Below are 15223 nucleotides of genomic sequence, written 5' to 3'. Positions count from 1 at the left end.
TAGATCCGGATAGACCAACTACTGAGTTAGATCGAGGAAAAGAAAAAGTCTCGGATTAGTAGATAACAAATTAACGTACAATTGCCAATGTAAGTTTGTGTAACTTAATTGTGTATATTTATTTGTTTAAATTAAATGATGTATATGTGAATTGTATAAATGTCATACATATAAAATTGATCACATATCCGACAATGCCCGATTAATATTAAATCTCGTTTGGATAAATGAGATTCGATGGATACAGGGTTCCCGAATTGGTCATGGTCCTGCATATGTTGCGAACACACCACAGCTCGAAAGAGCATCCCTTTATTAGCTCTCATGAACATCCCGATATATGGCCTTCTTGAGCTTTCCGTTATATGGTTCTTGCAAGCTTCCTGTTAATAGCTCTTCGGAGCATCCCAATTGGTTGTGATTCTGCATGTGTTGCAGACACACCCCAACTCTTATGAGCATATCGATATATGGTTCTTCGGAGCTTCCCGATTAGAGGATCTTTCATTAGCTTCCCGATTAATGGCTCTCTAGAGCTTCCCGATATTAGCTCGCTTGAATCTTCCCGTTATTGGCTCATATGAGCTTCCCATTAATAGCTCTTTGGAGCTTCCCATTAATAGCTCTCTGGAGCTTCCCGTTACATGGCTCACATGAGCATCCCGTTATATGGCTCGAGAGAGAGCTTCCCGTTTAAGGGTTCATAAGAACATTCCCGAATATGAATTGACAGATTTCATATTGTACGCATTGTGTGTACTACCTGTGTATCCATCGATATTTTAAATGATTCAACGGGCAAAGTTCTGACATGGAATAATATGAATCTAAGATGAATTGTTATGAGTATATACTTGAAACACAAGGATATGAGTTGTACATGTTTCATGAATACTTGATGTGAAAAGTATAAGTATATGGAAATTGATTATTGATGAGCTCATATATGTTTCTTGATATTCATGTGAATTACATGACTAACATGCTTGATGAGGATATATGTTTAGGCAATTGGCCAAATTGCTTTGGATGTGTTTTATATGCTTACCTTAAATGTAAATGAATGGTAAGTTAATTTCCCGTTATACGAACTTACTAAGCTTTAAAGCTTACTCTGTTTATTTTCCCTGTTTTATAGTACTCGGAAGGTCGTAAAGGTTGGAAGCTGGTCAGAGCTACATCATACTATCCTTCAGCTTAATTCGGTATATGTAACGAACTAAATTTTGGCTATAATGGTATGTATAGGTTGAATTGGGCCATTGATGGCATATATGTGTTTTGGTTGTAACTAGCCATTAGAATGGCTTGTGTTGGATATGTTTTGGTGAGTATATAAAAGTCTAAATATATGTGTAATTTATGTGTGTTTGAAATAAATAAGTGATGGAAATCATATAGATATATATATTGATGAATGGTTAAAAAGGCATAGTTAGAATAAAGATGTTTTATAAGTATTAGGTTAATTTGAGAAAAATAAAGACTTGGTAATATGTATTGATATGTAATGCATGATACTTGGTAATGGCTGGATTTGGATGTATTGAATTGGCTTGTGAATGTGTTGAAGTGTGAATGTCGGTGGAAGACAAATTGGGTGAGAAATAAGGCTTGAAAATGACATTATTTTGTCCATACGGACAGAGACACGGGCGTGTGCCTCAGCCGTGTCTGACACACGGCCTAGCACATGGGCATGTGTTTTGGCCGTATGTCCCCTACATCTTTAAAATTTTAAAATAAAATACTTAGAATTGATCACACAGCCTAGAACACGGGCATGTAGCTTGGCTGTGTGACCCCTGCACCTATTTAATGCAAGTTATCATGGTCACACGGCCTAGCACACGGGCGTGTGACTTGGTCGTGTGACCTAAGTCAGAGAGTTACACGGGTACAGACACGGGCTGGACATGGCTGTGTGTCTCTATTTCGAATACCCACACGGTCTGAGACAAGGGCGTGTCTCTTGGCCGTGTGAGTCACATGACTTGACCACACGGGCGTGTATCCCCTGTATATTGGAGAAATTTTGATATTTTGCGAAAATTTTTTTCAGTACCCAATTTAGTCCCAACTTGTTTTTAATGTATGTTTTGGGCCTTAAGGGCTCATTTAAGGGACATTATGATTGAATTTGATTAGTTTCTGATTTAAATGCTTATTGATATGAAATGTTTGTTATAAGATCTGTAAACTTCGATAATGTTCTGTAACCCTGTTCCGATGATGTATACGGGTTAGGGGTGTTACAAATACCACTGAGTTTTACTTAGCGTACGGTTTTGTTTTCCGTGCGCAGGTTAGGTACTTAACATTTGATCGCCAATTCAGCATCCAACAATGATCCCAAACTCAAATGTGGTGATGTCTATCTTTTGTGTCGGTATGTACCTAGGGTGTCTAAATAATAGTTATTTTGTAGATTGAATGTAAATGAGATTATAAGTTTAATATTGGTTGGTTTTATACATATAAATATGTGTTTGTTTTTTAAGCCATATTATGGCATGGTAAATTGAACTAAATCTAGATAGGTGCATATGAATTTAATTCTATGTTTAAGTGCTAGTGAACTAGGCAAATTGATTTGGATTTGGCATGTTTATAATTTGGATTAAAATGATGCTTTGATGACTTATTTCGATGATATGAAATGTTTGAGAATTCTGTCTGTTTGATCAATAAACTTTAATAATGCTTCGAAACCCTATTCTGGCGACGGATATAGGTTAGGGGTGTTACAGTATAAATATCACCAAGAGCAAATTGTGAATTTCTTTGGCGGGTGAAGGCGCTCCTACTCTGTGAACCCCTCAAGGCTCTCCATGAATTCGCGAAACAAAACTCGAGAATAAAACCAAGCATAGACACCTTAAGCATAATATCGAACCAATTAAGGGGTTTGCTAACCTTTAACAAACAATATTTTGGAGACTTCTCCTTGAATGAGTACAACCTCCCTTTAGTATAAGGATATTAGTCCTCTGCCAAAACCTTAAAAAAACTATTGCATTGGGATAATTCAAGTGCAATTTCAACATATGAATTGAAGAAACCAAAATCCTTACTTGCTTGTTTTAAAATTTACCTAAACATCTCAAATATGAATAATGATCGGTCTGCCTCTTTAAATTTATCTTGCATATCTCGAATATAGATAATTTATTATATAGTTATTATGTACACTATCAAAAATTATACCTATTTTGTATGTGTTTTTCTTTTAATGATTGGTTCATGAACTACTATTGATTTCTTCTTAACATCCTCTTCAAGTTGAACCCTTCCTCCTTTAACAATATCTTTGCTAAGGTTTAAATGTGTTTTTTTCTTCTTAAGGACAATGTATTTTATTACAACACTCAATACTTGTTAGTATAAATAATAATTACTATTTAAGGTTTTTTTTTTTGAATTTTGCTTTCAAATTTTCCTCGAAATTATATTTAAAAAAGAGATTAGTGAAATTTTTTCCAAAATAATAAAGAAAAAGGCAGGCCATGAACTGATGGATTAACACGAAGGAAAGCTTACGTTTCCAAATTTCAACCACAAAAAGAAGATTCATAATATCTTATCATCCTCATCTCTTTCTCCTACAAACGTCACAAACCCTAATTCTCTCTCTATCCATGGACCCTCTATCAAGCTCTGTTTCTTCACGCCTCAAGCCCACGAACTTCAACTCAACACCTCGCCAATTGCACCCCTTAAAACCACTCAACAGACCGCGTCACCTCCCTCCACCGTCACCCCAACGTCCCCTGCTCTTCTCCACCACCAAACCAACCACCATCTCCACCTCTTTCACCCACAAAAACCTCACCGCTCTTCCTATCTTCCCCCACCCCACCTCACTTCTCCCTTCATCATCCCTTCATGTCCATCGAACCCCTGCCACCGGCTACGCCGCAGCTCTATTAGACACAACTCAATCCACCGGTTCACTTCACGAAGTCCGACGAGACGTACGAAAGCTCTCGAGACTACTCCAAAACAGTCAAATTCAAGCTTTGTTGAATGACCCGTTTTTGGGTGATCAAGAGAAGGGAAAAGCAATGAAGGAATTGGCTAAAAAAGGGAAGTTTAACAAGCATCTTTTTAACTTGTTAAAGGTGATGGTTGAGAAGAACAAGTTGGGGATTGTAAGTGAAGTGTTGGAAGAGTTCGAGAGGGTTTACGATGAGTTGATTGGAACTAAACAGGTTTGGGTTTCGTCGGAGAAGATGATTGGGGAAGACATGTTGTTTAAAATTGCTATGAAGGTTCAAAATCTTAGTGGTGCTGTTAAAGTTAAGGTCAAGAACTTGGTTATTGATAAGCTACCCAAAATACCAGACTCTGGCTTGCTCTATACTTAATATGCAATGATTGGTATCTTTGTTTCAACACTCTTTTTTCTTTTTTAGCTTACTTTTGTATTATAATAAATATGCAATCAGAAATGAAATGAAGATTATATTACGTGACATGATTTGACAGAAAACATGTAGTTTTTCTTTCACCATTTAAATGCTTATAGACAAGAAATTAATGTTTTTTCTAAGTCTATGTCTGGTTTTCTTAGCTAGTATTTCTTTTTTTAGTATCAACATAAAAAGTCAGTATGAAGGAGATGAGCCCAAGGCTTATCCCACAGGCCACAACACTTCCCAAAACCTTGCAGCTAAAGGAGGGGAGAGAGAATCAAGGTCTAGAGAAGCAACCCTTGCAGCTAGCCTGAGAAATAGTGCGTCCACAAAAACTTGTTGGAGTCATAACGACACCTAGAAGATCTCCAAACAGTAGAGGAGCAAAGGCTGAGTCACAACTTTGACAGACCAACTACGAAAGCCACCAGGCAAGGCCTAGTGCAATTACACCAGTCGCCATCGAACACCATCACGGGCAGAACTCCAAAGACAACACCGACGTCCCAACAATAAAAGCAGGGTCTTTGAAAAACGAAGGGAAAAGAGAAGAAAAGAAAAACCTTGAGGTAGCTCGACAAAAGAAAAGAAATACCATCTTGTGCTTGTTACTCGATTTTCTTTATTACATTTGATACATTACTTATCAAATTAAAGTTTGTGAAATTATGATTTTAGTTAAAGTTTGCGTATTGTATTTTATTTTATATCGCATGATTTTTAATTTAATATCTAAACTATATTTCGATGATAAAGAGATAATTGTGAAGATTATTAGAATTTATTTTATATACATTTTTTCTATTTTTTATTTAAGATTTTTAACACTTATTATAATACTCTTATTATTATACATTGAGTAACCTAAACAAATTATTGCCACTAAACAATAGCTTGTTTACTAAAAGGATATTCTTTTCGATCAACAAAACAACTACATGTATAACAAAGACTGCATGATGAAACAATTTTTATGAAATCACCCAGCTGAAATATGTCATGAACCAGCTGAAACAATCCCTAGCTTCCACTCTTAAAAATGGCCTGCAACGACACCAAACTCAGCTTCTCATCATTCAATTCCTCCGATTCCCAAACATTCCATATGCCCACAACCTTTTCGATCTCCTTCCAAACAAAACTGTCTTCCTCTACAACAAGCTCATCCAAGCTTACTCCTCAGTTAACCAATCCCATCAATGCCTCACTCTCTACTCCCAAATGTGCTTCAACAACTGTTCCCCCAACCAGCATTCTTTCATCTTCCTTTTCCCTGCATGTGCTTCACTTTCCTCCCTTTCCCATGGCCAAATCCTTCATACCCATCTTCTCAAATCTGGGTTTGGTCTTGATTGTTATGCTTTAACCGCTTTGCTCGATATGTATGCAAAACTTCGTGTGTTAAAGTTTGCTCGGCAAGTGTTTGATGAAATGCGTGTCAGAAATGTGCCTACTTGGAACGCTTTGATTTCTGGGTATTCTAGGTGTGGGGATATGAAGGAAGCTTTGGAATTGTTTAAATCAATGCCTCAGAAGAATGTGGTTTCTTGGACATCGATGATATCGGGTTACTCGCAGAACGGGCAGTTTTCGAGTGCGTTAGATATGTTTTTAAGGATGGAGAAAGAGAGTAGAGTTAAACCGAATCGAGTGACCATTGCTAGTGTGCTTCCTGCTTGTGCAAATCTTGGAGCATTGGAGATTGGAGAAAGGATTGAAGCTTATGCAAGAGGGAATGGTTTGTTTGAGGATTTGTATGTTAGCAATACTATCCTCGAAATGCATGCGAGGTGCGGTAAAATCGAAGTGGCGAAAAGGGTGTTTGATGAGATCGGGAAGAGGAGAAATTCGTGCTCTTGGAATTCAATGATCATGGCTTTAGCCCTTCATGGAAAATCGATCGAAGCTCTCGAGCATTACGAACAAATGCTGGTTAGCATTTCGTTGTACTCCGGATACATTTGCATTCCTATTTCAGTTTCATCTTTTTATGTTTTATTTCATTGATTGTAACAGCATGAAGGAACTGCACCGGACAATGTCACATTCGTGGGAGTTCTCTTAGCATGCACGCATGGAGGATTGGTTACAAAAGGACGAGAACTTTTCGAATCAATGGCAAAAAACTACAACATCAATCCTAAATTGGAGCATTATGGATGCATGGTAGACCTCCTAGGTCGAGCTGGAGCATTGCAAGAAGCTTACGATCTTATAAAAACCATGCCTATGAAGCCCGATGCTGTGGTTTGGGGAGCTCTTTTAGGAGCTTGCAGCTTTCATAAAAATGTCAAACTCGCAGAAAAAGCGGCTCAGCCTCTCTTTCGGCTCGAACCATGGAATGCAGGAAACTGCGTTATTCTTTCTAATATATATGCATCTAGGGGGCAGTGGGACGGTGTTGCAAAGCTAAGGAAGATGATGAAAGGTGGTCAAATTACAAAGGCAGCTGGATATAGCTTCATTGAAGAGGGAGGTGAAATGCATAAGTTTCTCGTGGAGGATAAATCGCATCCGAGATGTGATGAAATATACGAAACCTTACATCGGATCTCGATAGTGATGAAGCTACAAAACAAATTAATTGACTTTCGGTCCGAGCTTACAGTTTGAACTATACAGTAAAAGGCCACAAAGGGTTATTCCATTAATCGAAAAATAAAGATGCGTCCGCAATTACAAAGTCATGTAGGCTGGCTGGGTAATATAAGCCAAATCGAACCTCGTTTCTGCTATCTAGGTTGGCCAATCTATTTGCCGATCTAGGTACAAAAGCAAAGTCCAAATAGTCAAAGTATCGAGCAAAAGAACGAGCCTCGGAAATTAAATAGCACCCTTGTCGCTCGACCGCCCATCACCATGCCGTCTGCATCTCTAGCCATGACTCCCAAGCCTGCGACTTGCTCATCCACATCCATAGCAGCACCGGCATTTACCATAACTTAGCGCTCCGATGGTGGGTACCATCTTACCTTCCACAATTGCCTAGGTGGAATTGAGTAGGTTGGGCCGATTTCAATTCAGATCAATATGTGTTAGGTAAATTTAGGTTCTAAATTTTATTTTATTTTATATTGTATAATTTCGGGTTTGAATCATTTAATGTTTGATTTAGTTCATGTCATTCAGGTTAGTTGGTCGGGTTATTTTGGCCCAATCATTTCAAGTTGCTTAATTCCGGTTTGGAGCTTGAGTTCGGGTTAATTGTTCAAAATATTATAGATTTTGCTCATTTTGAATTTTGGTTATTTTGACTCGAATCATTTTCAAGTTTCAAGTTTAAGTTGTTTACTTCTTATAATCAAATCAAATTGAATTAATTTGAATTCGGGTTAACCAGATTATATTTTCAAACAAGAGAATTGTACTCAATATTATCATTAAAACATCATGAAATAATACAAAAGCAACATATAAAAGAGAATGATTAATTACTATATTATTTTTCAATAATTTATCAAAATTAATATATTAAATGTCAAATAATAAATAAATAATCTTTTGTTTAGGGTAGTTTGTTAAGCATTTATATGGGCCAAGTAATTTCCTTATGGCCCAATAGGTTCTTTATTTATTTGCCTGAAAACCAGCCTACTTTTTAGGCCTTCCATAGGCCCATTGAAACTCAATTAAGTTACGCCCTTAATCATCTAGCGGATAATATTGCATCACGCTTGATGGAGTCTTAATCCAACGGTTAAAAATGACCATGGAAACGTCAACCCTAAATTTACTTTTTTTAGGGCTTGGTTAAAATATGCTTAAAGTCCCTATATTTTCTTACATTTAAATTTTATTCTATCTATTTTAATTATTATAAATTTAATCCTTTAATTTTTGTATTTCAAAATTCCAACAGCAATTGTTAACATCTTAAAATTTCTCTTAAATTTACTAGTGTGATATTTTAAAATAAAAAAAGTAAGACATATTGCAATAAAAGTATCGTGGAACCACTATACTAGGAGTTAGATTGCATTTTGCCCCTCTTTACTCAAGAAATGAACAAATTAATCTTTATAGATTGGATCAAAGAGCAAATTGATCTTTTCCATTAAAAATTTCATCAATTTCTTATGTTAAAAATTGGGTTAGCTAACGAAATAACTAAATAGTTATACATAGCATGTCACGTGTACACTATACTGACGTACATAGAGCAGTTTTTAATACTAAGGGAATGGTATTTTTAATAGAAGGACCCAATTTGGTCATTGAACTAACATACAGGGAATGATTTGTCAATTTTTTTAGTAGTGGGGTAAAATACAATCTGACTCCTATTACGAGAGCATCAATGGTAAATGTGTAGTCAAGGGGTTGGCAGGGCCCCGGCCCCCCTAAAATGGAAAAATTTTCATTTAGGCTTTTTAATTTTTTTAAAATTTTAAATTAGTAAAAGTAAAACTACACTTTAGTCTCCCTAAAACTGATAAAAATTGGATTTAATTCTTTAAAAATTAAAAAGATATAGCTATTCAAATGGTGAAATTGCATATTGTAAAAATTAAAATTTAAAAGAAACAATAGATTAGATTCCAAATGTACTTACTTGTAAAACATTTTAACCTTAGGGCATATATGTGTAATTTACACTATTATTTTCCTTTTCTCTCTATTTAGGGTTTTCGGTTAGGGCTTAATGACATTTATCGCTTCATCACAAGGTACTCTCCATACCCTTTTTTTCCCCTTCCCGTTATCTTGTCTTGTCTGTTTGGTTCCTGAGAAAACGAAAGAAAACGCAACGGTCTGTTTTTAAAGACAAAACAGTAGTGGTAATTTGATTTCCCCCCCCCCTCCCCCCCTTAATTCTTGCTTTAGGTATCTGTTAAAGGATAAAGGTGCGATTCTTTTGGTGAAAAAAACAATGAGGCCTGTGTTTGTGGGGAACTTCGAGTACGAGACTCGGCAATCAGAGCTGGAGCGTTTGTTTTCAAAATACGGGAGGATCGAACGGGTTGATATGAAATCTGGTAATATATATGAAAACAATGAATATTACCCTGTTTTTGGGATTATGGTTTTAATGTTATTAGCTAAATGAATATAATATTGCTTTTATTTTAGATTGTGGGTTAACTGGGTTTAAGCCTTTCTGTATCTAAAATGCTTTCTTTTTATGGTTTGGTTCATCGTCGCCTTCATATATTTTGTTGATAGTTGGCTGATCATAACACATTTATTACATTGCTTCTTATGTTAACCATGTATATACATGTACATGTATGCGTGTATATACATAACCGTTCTGTATTATTTGGAAATGATGGAGTTGCTCCAGTGGAGTTTCTCTTATAATGAAACCCAGTGTAGCGATTTGTCGAGTAAGAATCCGGCATATATCCTTACACAAGGATGCGTTATGCACTTACCTTGCTTTGGGATTGAATGTCATGTCAGCATCTAGAGGGGGCCTGTAAATGTGATCACAGCAGGTTTTCAATTTTATTGGAGCAAACCTCCGGTTTAAGTCTTTGTTTTGACGCAGGAACTTATACTAACGGAAAACGAGCTTCTATCGGGGCTCGCCATCTTTCTGCAAAAAAAACTTCTATTGCAATGGAAATATTCATGCCTTCCTGTTCTCCTGCCACTCACACAGATGGCATCATCCTGCATTTTCTTCACTCGATCATGTTACTTCTCACACTTCCTCACTGGCTGGTGGGGGGACCTTATCAAATTATCATGCCATGCTCTTCCATTTCTGAACTTCCTGCTGTCTGAATGGCCAACCATGCTTTGCAAATGATGTCTCAGACCTGAATAACTTGGAATTTTAACCTTTAATATGTCACCATCTTGATTTAAGTTCATCATGCAACGCCTCTACATCCTTATGTGCATCAGCCCCTTCCTTCACATGTATGCAGGTTTCGTATGTTTTTCTTAGTTCTTGAAGGGATAAAGAAATTCTGTGATTTAGTTAATGTACCACTAATTGTGCAGGTATAGGATGATTATACAACCTGTCACTTTTGCCACTAATTATAAGTTTATGTTGCAGGATTTGCCTTTGTTTATTACGAGGATGAACGTGATGCTGAAGATGCTATTCGTGAACTTGATAATATTCCTTTTGGTTATGACCGACGGCGACTGTCTGTGGAGTGGGCTAAGGTGTGTTATTGTTCTTTCTGCTGTTGCTTGTTTGGAGTTTTAACGGGAATGAAAGCGGTAATTTCTGATTTTTAATATTTGTCAGGGTGAACGTGGTCGACGTGGTGATGGTTCTAGGTCAGTGACAAATCATAGACCCACCAAAACCTTGTTTGTTATCAACTTTGATCCAATCCGTACTAGGGAACGAGATATTCTAAGGCACTTTGAGCCATATGGGAAGGTTCTTCATGTTCGCATTAGGCGAAACTTTGCGTTTGTTCAGTTTGCAACACAAGACGATGCTACCAAAGCTCTCGAGGCTACACAAAGGAGGTAGAAATAATTAAATATACCTTTTCCTTTTTACTCATCTTTGTGGTCATTGCCATTGCTCCTAAAGTACTACATATGCCTTTACAGCAAGTTACTAGACAGAGTCGTGTCTGTTGAATATGCTTTAAGGGATGATGATGAGAGGGATAACAGATATGATAGTCCTAAAAGAGGAGGTTACGATAGACGTGGAGATAGTCCATATGGGAGGTCCCGAAGTCCTGTGTACCATAGGCGACAAAGTCCTGATTATGGTAGAGCTTGTAGTCCTGTTTATGAACGCTATAATGGTCCTGTTTATGACAGACGCAAAAGTCCTGATTACGGGAGGCATAGGAGTCCTGAATATGGCAGATACCGCAGGTAATGATTAAGGCCGTTTATTTTTCATTTCTTGTTCTTTTACATAATGTTTTGAAAGATTGTTTTTTTTTCGTTGAATCTACAGCCGATCACCTGTTCGAAGGTCCCGAACATAGAAGGGCATCAGATTACCGGTGAAAAGTATTTCGTAGCTCTATGCTTAGCTTTCTATGTATTTTGGTATGTACTTTAAGAACCTATTGTTCATGTTAATATATGTACTTGGCTTGGATTAAAATGATGCTTTGTCCATTAATTAACAAATCAACTTGTAGTACAATAACATAAACTAAATCCATAGAAACACACACCATTAAAATACCAAAAGAAGGAGAAGATCAAGCTGAGGTTTTTTTCCTTAACTCTTGATGAATCGCTTTCTCCAGCCACGTCTCGGCATCTTCCATCATTCCGGGGCTAAGCCTAACCATAAGGATACAAAACTCGGTCTGGTTCAATGCGCCATCTCCATCAAGATCACCTTCTTTAACCATATCCCAAGCTTCTTCTTCGCTCATCCCTTCCATACCTAAAAGTGCAGAGTTCTTCTTCAAACTCTCGGCTGTTATCAACCCTCGATCTTCATCTGCTAGTAGACGAAACCCACCGCATAACTCGGAAACAAAAGCTTCCACGTCAAGCTTTTCAGCCATCACAGGTAACAAATCTTCATACTCGTTCTTCGTTGTTGTTCTTCCCTTGTTTTCCATTTATTGCTGAAATGGTTACACCAACATGAATTGGGGGGGGGGGGGTTATAAGGGTTTCACCATTGATAATGATGATGTGACACTGGACCTCATTTTGTCCTCAAACGATTTCAATAAAAAAAAAAGCCTCTTTAAGATCCATTTCATGATGGGTAAAACATGTTTTCTGTATTTATTTTTAGCCCTAAATTAATGGGATTTTATTTATTTATTTGATTTCGCCATCAAAAATCAAGAGATGAGTTTCTAGGAAGGTGCGTATGTGGGGATAATGGTGCGATGTAATCCATATTGACGTAAGGAATTTGTCCTATGGTAGGCTTTCTAGGAAGCTCCTATCAATGATATTTCCATACAAAAACCAACCTATAAAGTCAACTTTGCAAGACGACGGTAATCCTGGACTTCAACTCGGAATGCTCAAACTTACCTTCACCTTGTAACAATTAGAGGTCCCATTTCATCGTTTTGTCATTCCGATCCAACATTGCTTCATATTTATGGTGTTAGGTGAGAAGTAATATTTTGTGGAAATAATTGTCATCTACATCACATTCAAGACATATTTATTGCTTATTCAAAACTTTTTCCACATTTGAGTAAAAATATTCAAGCTTGTGCCTTGTATATTTTCTAATTGTGTAATATATTATATCAGGATATAAAACTTAAAATTTATAATAATATATGATATTATAGTGTAAGAATTAAAAATGTTATCTATATATAAAATTTTAATTAATCAAAACAGTATCTAAAATTTAAAATAATATAATATTTGTCGAAACCGTTTTTTGAAAACAAAAATTTAGTTGTCGACTTTAAAAATAAAACTGGAGTCGCCACCGATCCTTTATTAAGGTGTGATCGGCCCACCTTAAAAAATATTTTGGCCTACGAATTTTGAGAAAATGAGTCCGGGAGTCAGTTACGCACGAGGAAGGGTTAGCACCCTCGTAACGCCCAAAATCGGTACCAAATTGATTATTTAATCTCTTAGGGTCGAGGGTTTAAAAAGATTTTAAAATCAACTCAAACGATAGAATTTGAAAATGGATAATCAATTGCTCAAGTCATGTAAAGAAATCGAGTCCCAATACGTTAGGGTACAATTCCTCATAATTCTCGAACTTTGAATATCACTTTATTTTATGCAAAAATTTTCATTTTGAGAAAGTAACATGCCACACCCAATACGTTAGGACACAACAAGTTAAGCTCCCAAAATAATTTTTATACTCATGCATTTTGAATAAAGAATATCCTCGGTTATTTAAGATTAACAAAGAAAATCCGAACCCAATACGTTAGGGCTCAATTTCCTCGAAAATCTCAAACTTCGAATATTGCTTTTATTCAAAATAAACCTTGAATCAAGAAAAAATGATTTTGATTTATCGAAAAAAACCAAGATTTATTTTCCAAAGGGTATGTTAAAAATTAATGTACAATATGAAGCAAATATTTTAATTTAAATTATATGTATATATGTGTTTTCAAAATATAAGTATAAAGCATAAATGAATTTTGAAAACATGTATATGCATACATTTTAAAAAATATAAGTGTACATAAAAGGGAATGAAATATACAAAACAAAACTTATAATGATATGCATATATATATGTATGTGAAAATTGTGAAGATAAAATAAAAAACATATGTATACGTGCATATATTTACAAAATAAAATGAATGAGTATATAAGTAGGTAAATCATGAAAATATGTACATATTTAGATACTTATATATATAGGTGCAATATGAAAATAATGGAATGTGTAGAACAATAAAATGTTTATAATAATTTTAAAAGAATGTATATATATATTATAAAATATGAAAAATATATAAATATAATAGAAATATAAATGTATATACGTATATATGTATATAAAAGCTAAAAATAATAATAACAATATATATATATAAATATGTATATGTATTAGAGAAATATTTAATATATATATATCTATTAGCATACATATGCGTATATATGTAAGTATAATTATAATACTATATAATATAATAATAATAATAATAACAAAAACTAAAAAAATAAACTACAAAAAAAAAACCATTAAGGATTAAACTGAGAGCTAAACGAAGTTAAAAGGCCAAATCTAAAAATAGAAAACAACAGGAAGGACCCAAGTGATACACGCGCCATGAGAGGAGGACTTAAAAAACAATTTTCCCAAGTCGTTGAAGCACTGTGCAGTGACATGGATTAAATCGTCACGCGAGCAAAATATTTAGGCCGAATTTAAAAATAAAAAAACTTGATTGAAACATGTAGCAAAAGAGGAAGGGCTAGGCGCGCAATTTCCCCATTAAGGATTGATATGCGTGAACTCCCAAACTAAACAGTGCCATCATTGCCCAGCTTGAAGTTTTAAAAAAACAAATTTTGGTCTTTCCCTTTGAAGCAGAAACTGCTTCTTTTGGGGTTTCCTAACCCTTTGGCCGCCGTTCAGCCCACGCCCCAATTTCGTCGGAGGGGACACCAGCTCGACGACTCCGGCGAAAGGTAAGTCTCCCTTCTTTCTTTTTCGTATTTTAAGCGAAAAAATAAATAAAAAAATGAATCACTAAGAATGATGAACCGAAAAAAAATAAAAAAAGACCTTTTTTATTCCAAAAATTATCGGATCTGCTCTTTCAAATCCTTTTTTTTTCCTCTGTATTCTCTTTTGTCCCCAAAAGCCCCCCTATTACAGAATAAAAGTCGGCCTTATATAGCCCGAAAAATCAAAAACCAGTGCCGTTTTTCCCTGTTTCTTTTCTTTTGGACTCTTTTGAGTCCGTGTTTGCAGGTGTACGTGCGCACATAGGGAGGATCGGCCCCGAGACGTGCGGCGCTTGGGACGTCTGCTGGAGGCGCGGAGGCTGCTGTGGCTAGGGCGCATAGTGCTGCTAGGGTTTTCTTTTTTGCTTTTTAGTTTTGGGCTGAGGTCTGTATTGTTTGTTGGTTTGGGCCTGAGTATTATAATGTAAAATGGGTATTAGATTGGGCCTGGGCACATTTGGGTTTATACAATATTCTTTTAAAAAATATGAATGGACTTGAATTAATTATCTACAAATATAAATTTATTTGGGCAAATTTTGAAGCCCATAATTTAAGTTGGGTTGGACTTGGACAAAGATAAAGTGTCAATACAATGCTTAAACTCAACCATGAACACTTCTAATACAAAGACAAGTACAAATTATAAATACAAATATATGTTCGACCAACTATAATATAAAAATCCACAATAAATAAATAAAAACCGAACAAAACCCACACAAAGT

At 35.8% G+C, this 15223-nt stretch overlaps 4 protein-coding genes and 1 long non-coding RNA gene across 6 annotated transcripts; 4 read left to right on the top strand and 1 right to left on the bottom strand.

Annotated features, from left to right (window-relative positions):
- Nucleotides 1-3554: 3554 nt before the first annotated feature.
- Nucleotides 3555-5098, top strand: LOC105763927 (ATP synthase subunit delta, chloroplastic). Its single transcript, XM_052625361.1, has 2 exons — nt 3555-4380; nt 4593-5098. Exon 1 carries the CDS (start codon nt 3639-3641, stop codon nt 4365-4367), a length of 729 nt encoding a protein of 242 aa, XP_052481321.1. The 5' UTR covers nt 3555-3638; the 3' UTR covers nt 4368-4380; nt 4593-5098.
- A 155-nt stretch (nt 5099-5253) lies between these two features.
- Nucleotides 5254-7663, top strand: LOC105763925 (pentatricopeptide repeat-containing protein At5g08510). Its single transcript, XM_012582334.2, has 2 exons — nt 5254-6347; nt 6432-7663. Exons 1-2 carry the CDS (start codon nt 5415-5417, stop codon nt 7026-7028), a joined length of 1530 nt encoding a protein of 509 aa, XP_012437788.1. The 5' UTR covers nt 5254-5414; the 3' UTR covers nt 7029-7663.
- Nucleotides 7664-9076: 1413 nt separating this feature from the next.
- Nucleotides 9077-11454, top strand: LOC105763921 (serine/arginine-rich splicing factor RS31). Of its 2 annotated transcripts, none has more exons than XM_012582328.2 (5): nt 9077-9391; nt 10426-10538; nt 10624-10853; nt 10941-11216; nt 11302-11454. In XM_012582328.2, exons 1-5 carry the CDS (start codon nt 9286-9288, stop codon nt 11330-11332), a joined length of 756 nt encoding a protein of 251 aa, XP_012437782.1. In that variant the 5' UTR covers nt 9077-9285; the 3' UTR covers nt 11333-11454. The 2 variants fall into 2 exon arrangements, with proteins under 2 accessions (XP_012437782.1, XP_012437785.1); XM_012582331.2 differs by lacking the exon at nt 9077-9391 and adding an exon at nt 10096-10291.
- LOC105763923 (calcium-binding protein KIC) lies at nt 11444-12013 on the bottom strand. Its single transcript, XM_012582333.2, has one exon. It carries the CDS (start codon nt 11924-11926, stop codon nt 11555-11557), a length of 372 nt encoding a protein of 123 aa, XP_012437787.1. The 5' UTR covers nt 11927-12013; the 3' UTR covers nt 11444-11554.
- Nucleotides 12014-14048: 2035 nt separating this feature from the next.
- Nucleotides 14049-15032, top strand: LOC105763924 (uncharacterized). Its single transcript, XR_001124469.2, has 2 exons — nt 14049-14456; nt 14743-15032. It is a non-coding gene; the product is annotated as an uncharacterized LOC105763924 (long non-coding RNA).
- The last annotated feature ends 191 nt before the right edge of the window (nt 15033-15223 follow it).

The sequence above is a fragment of the Gossypium raimondii genome, chromosome 12, assembly GCF_025698545.1.
Source record: "Gossypium raimondii isolate GPD5lz chromosome 12, ASM2569854v1, whole genome shotgun sequence".
Taxonomy (NCBI): domain Eukaryota; kingdom Viridiplantae; phylum Streptophyta; class Magnoliopsida; order Malvales; family Malvaceae; genus Gossypium; species Gossypium raimondii.
The sequence above is the reverse complement of the archived record's forward strand: the minus strand, read 5'-3'. Positions and strand labels throughout refer to the sequence as shown.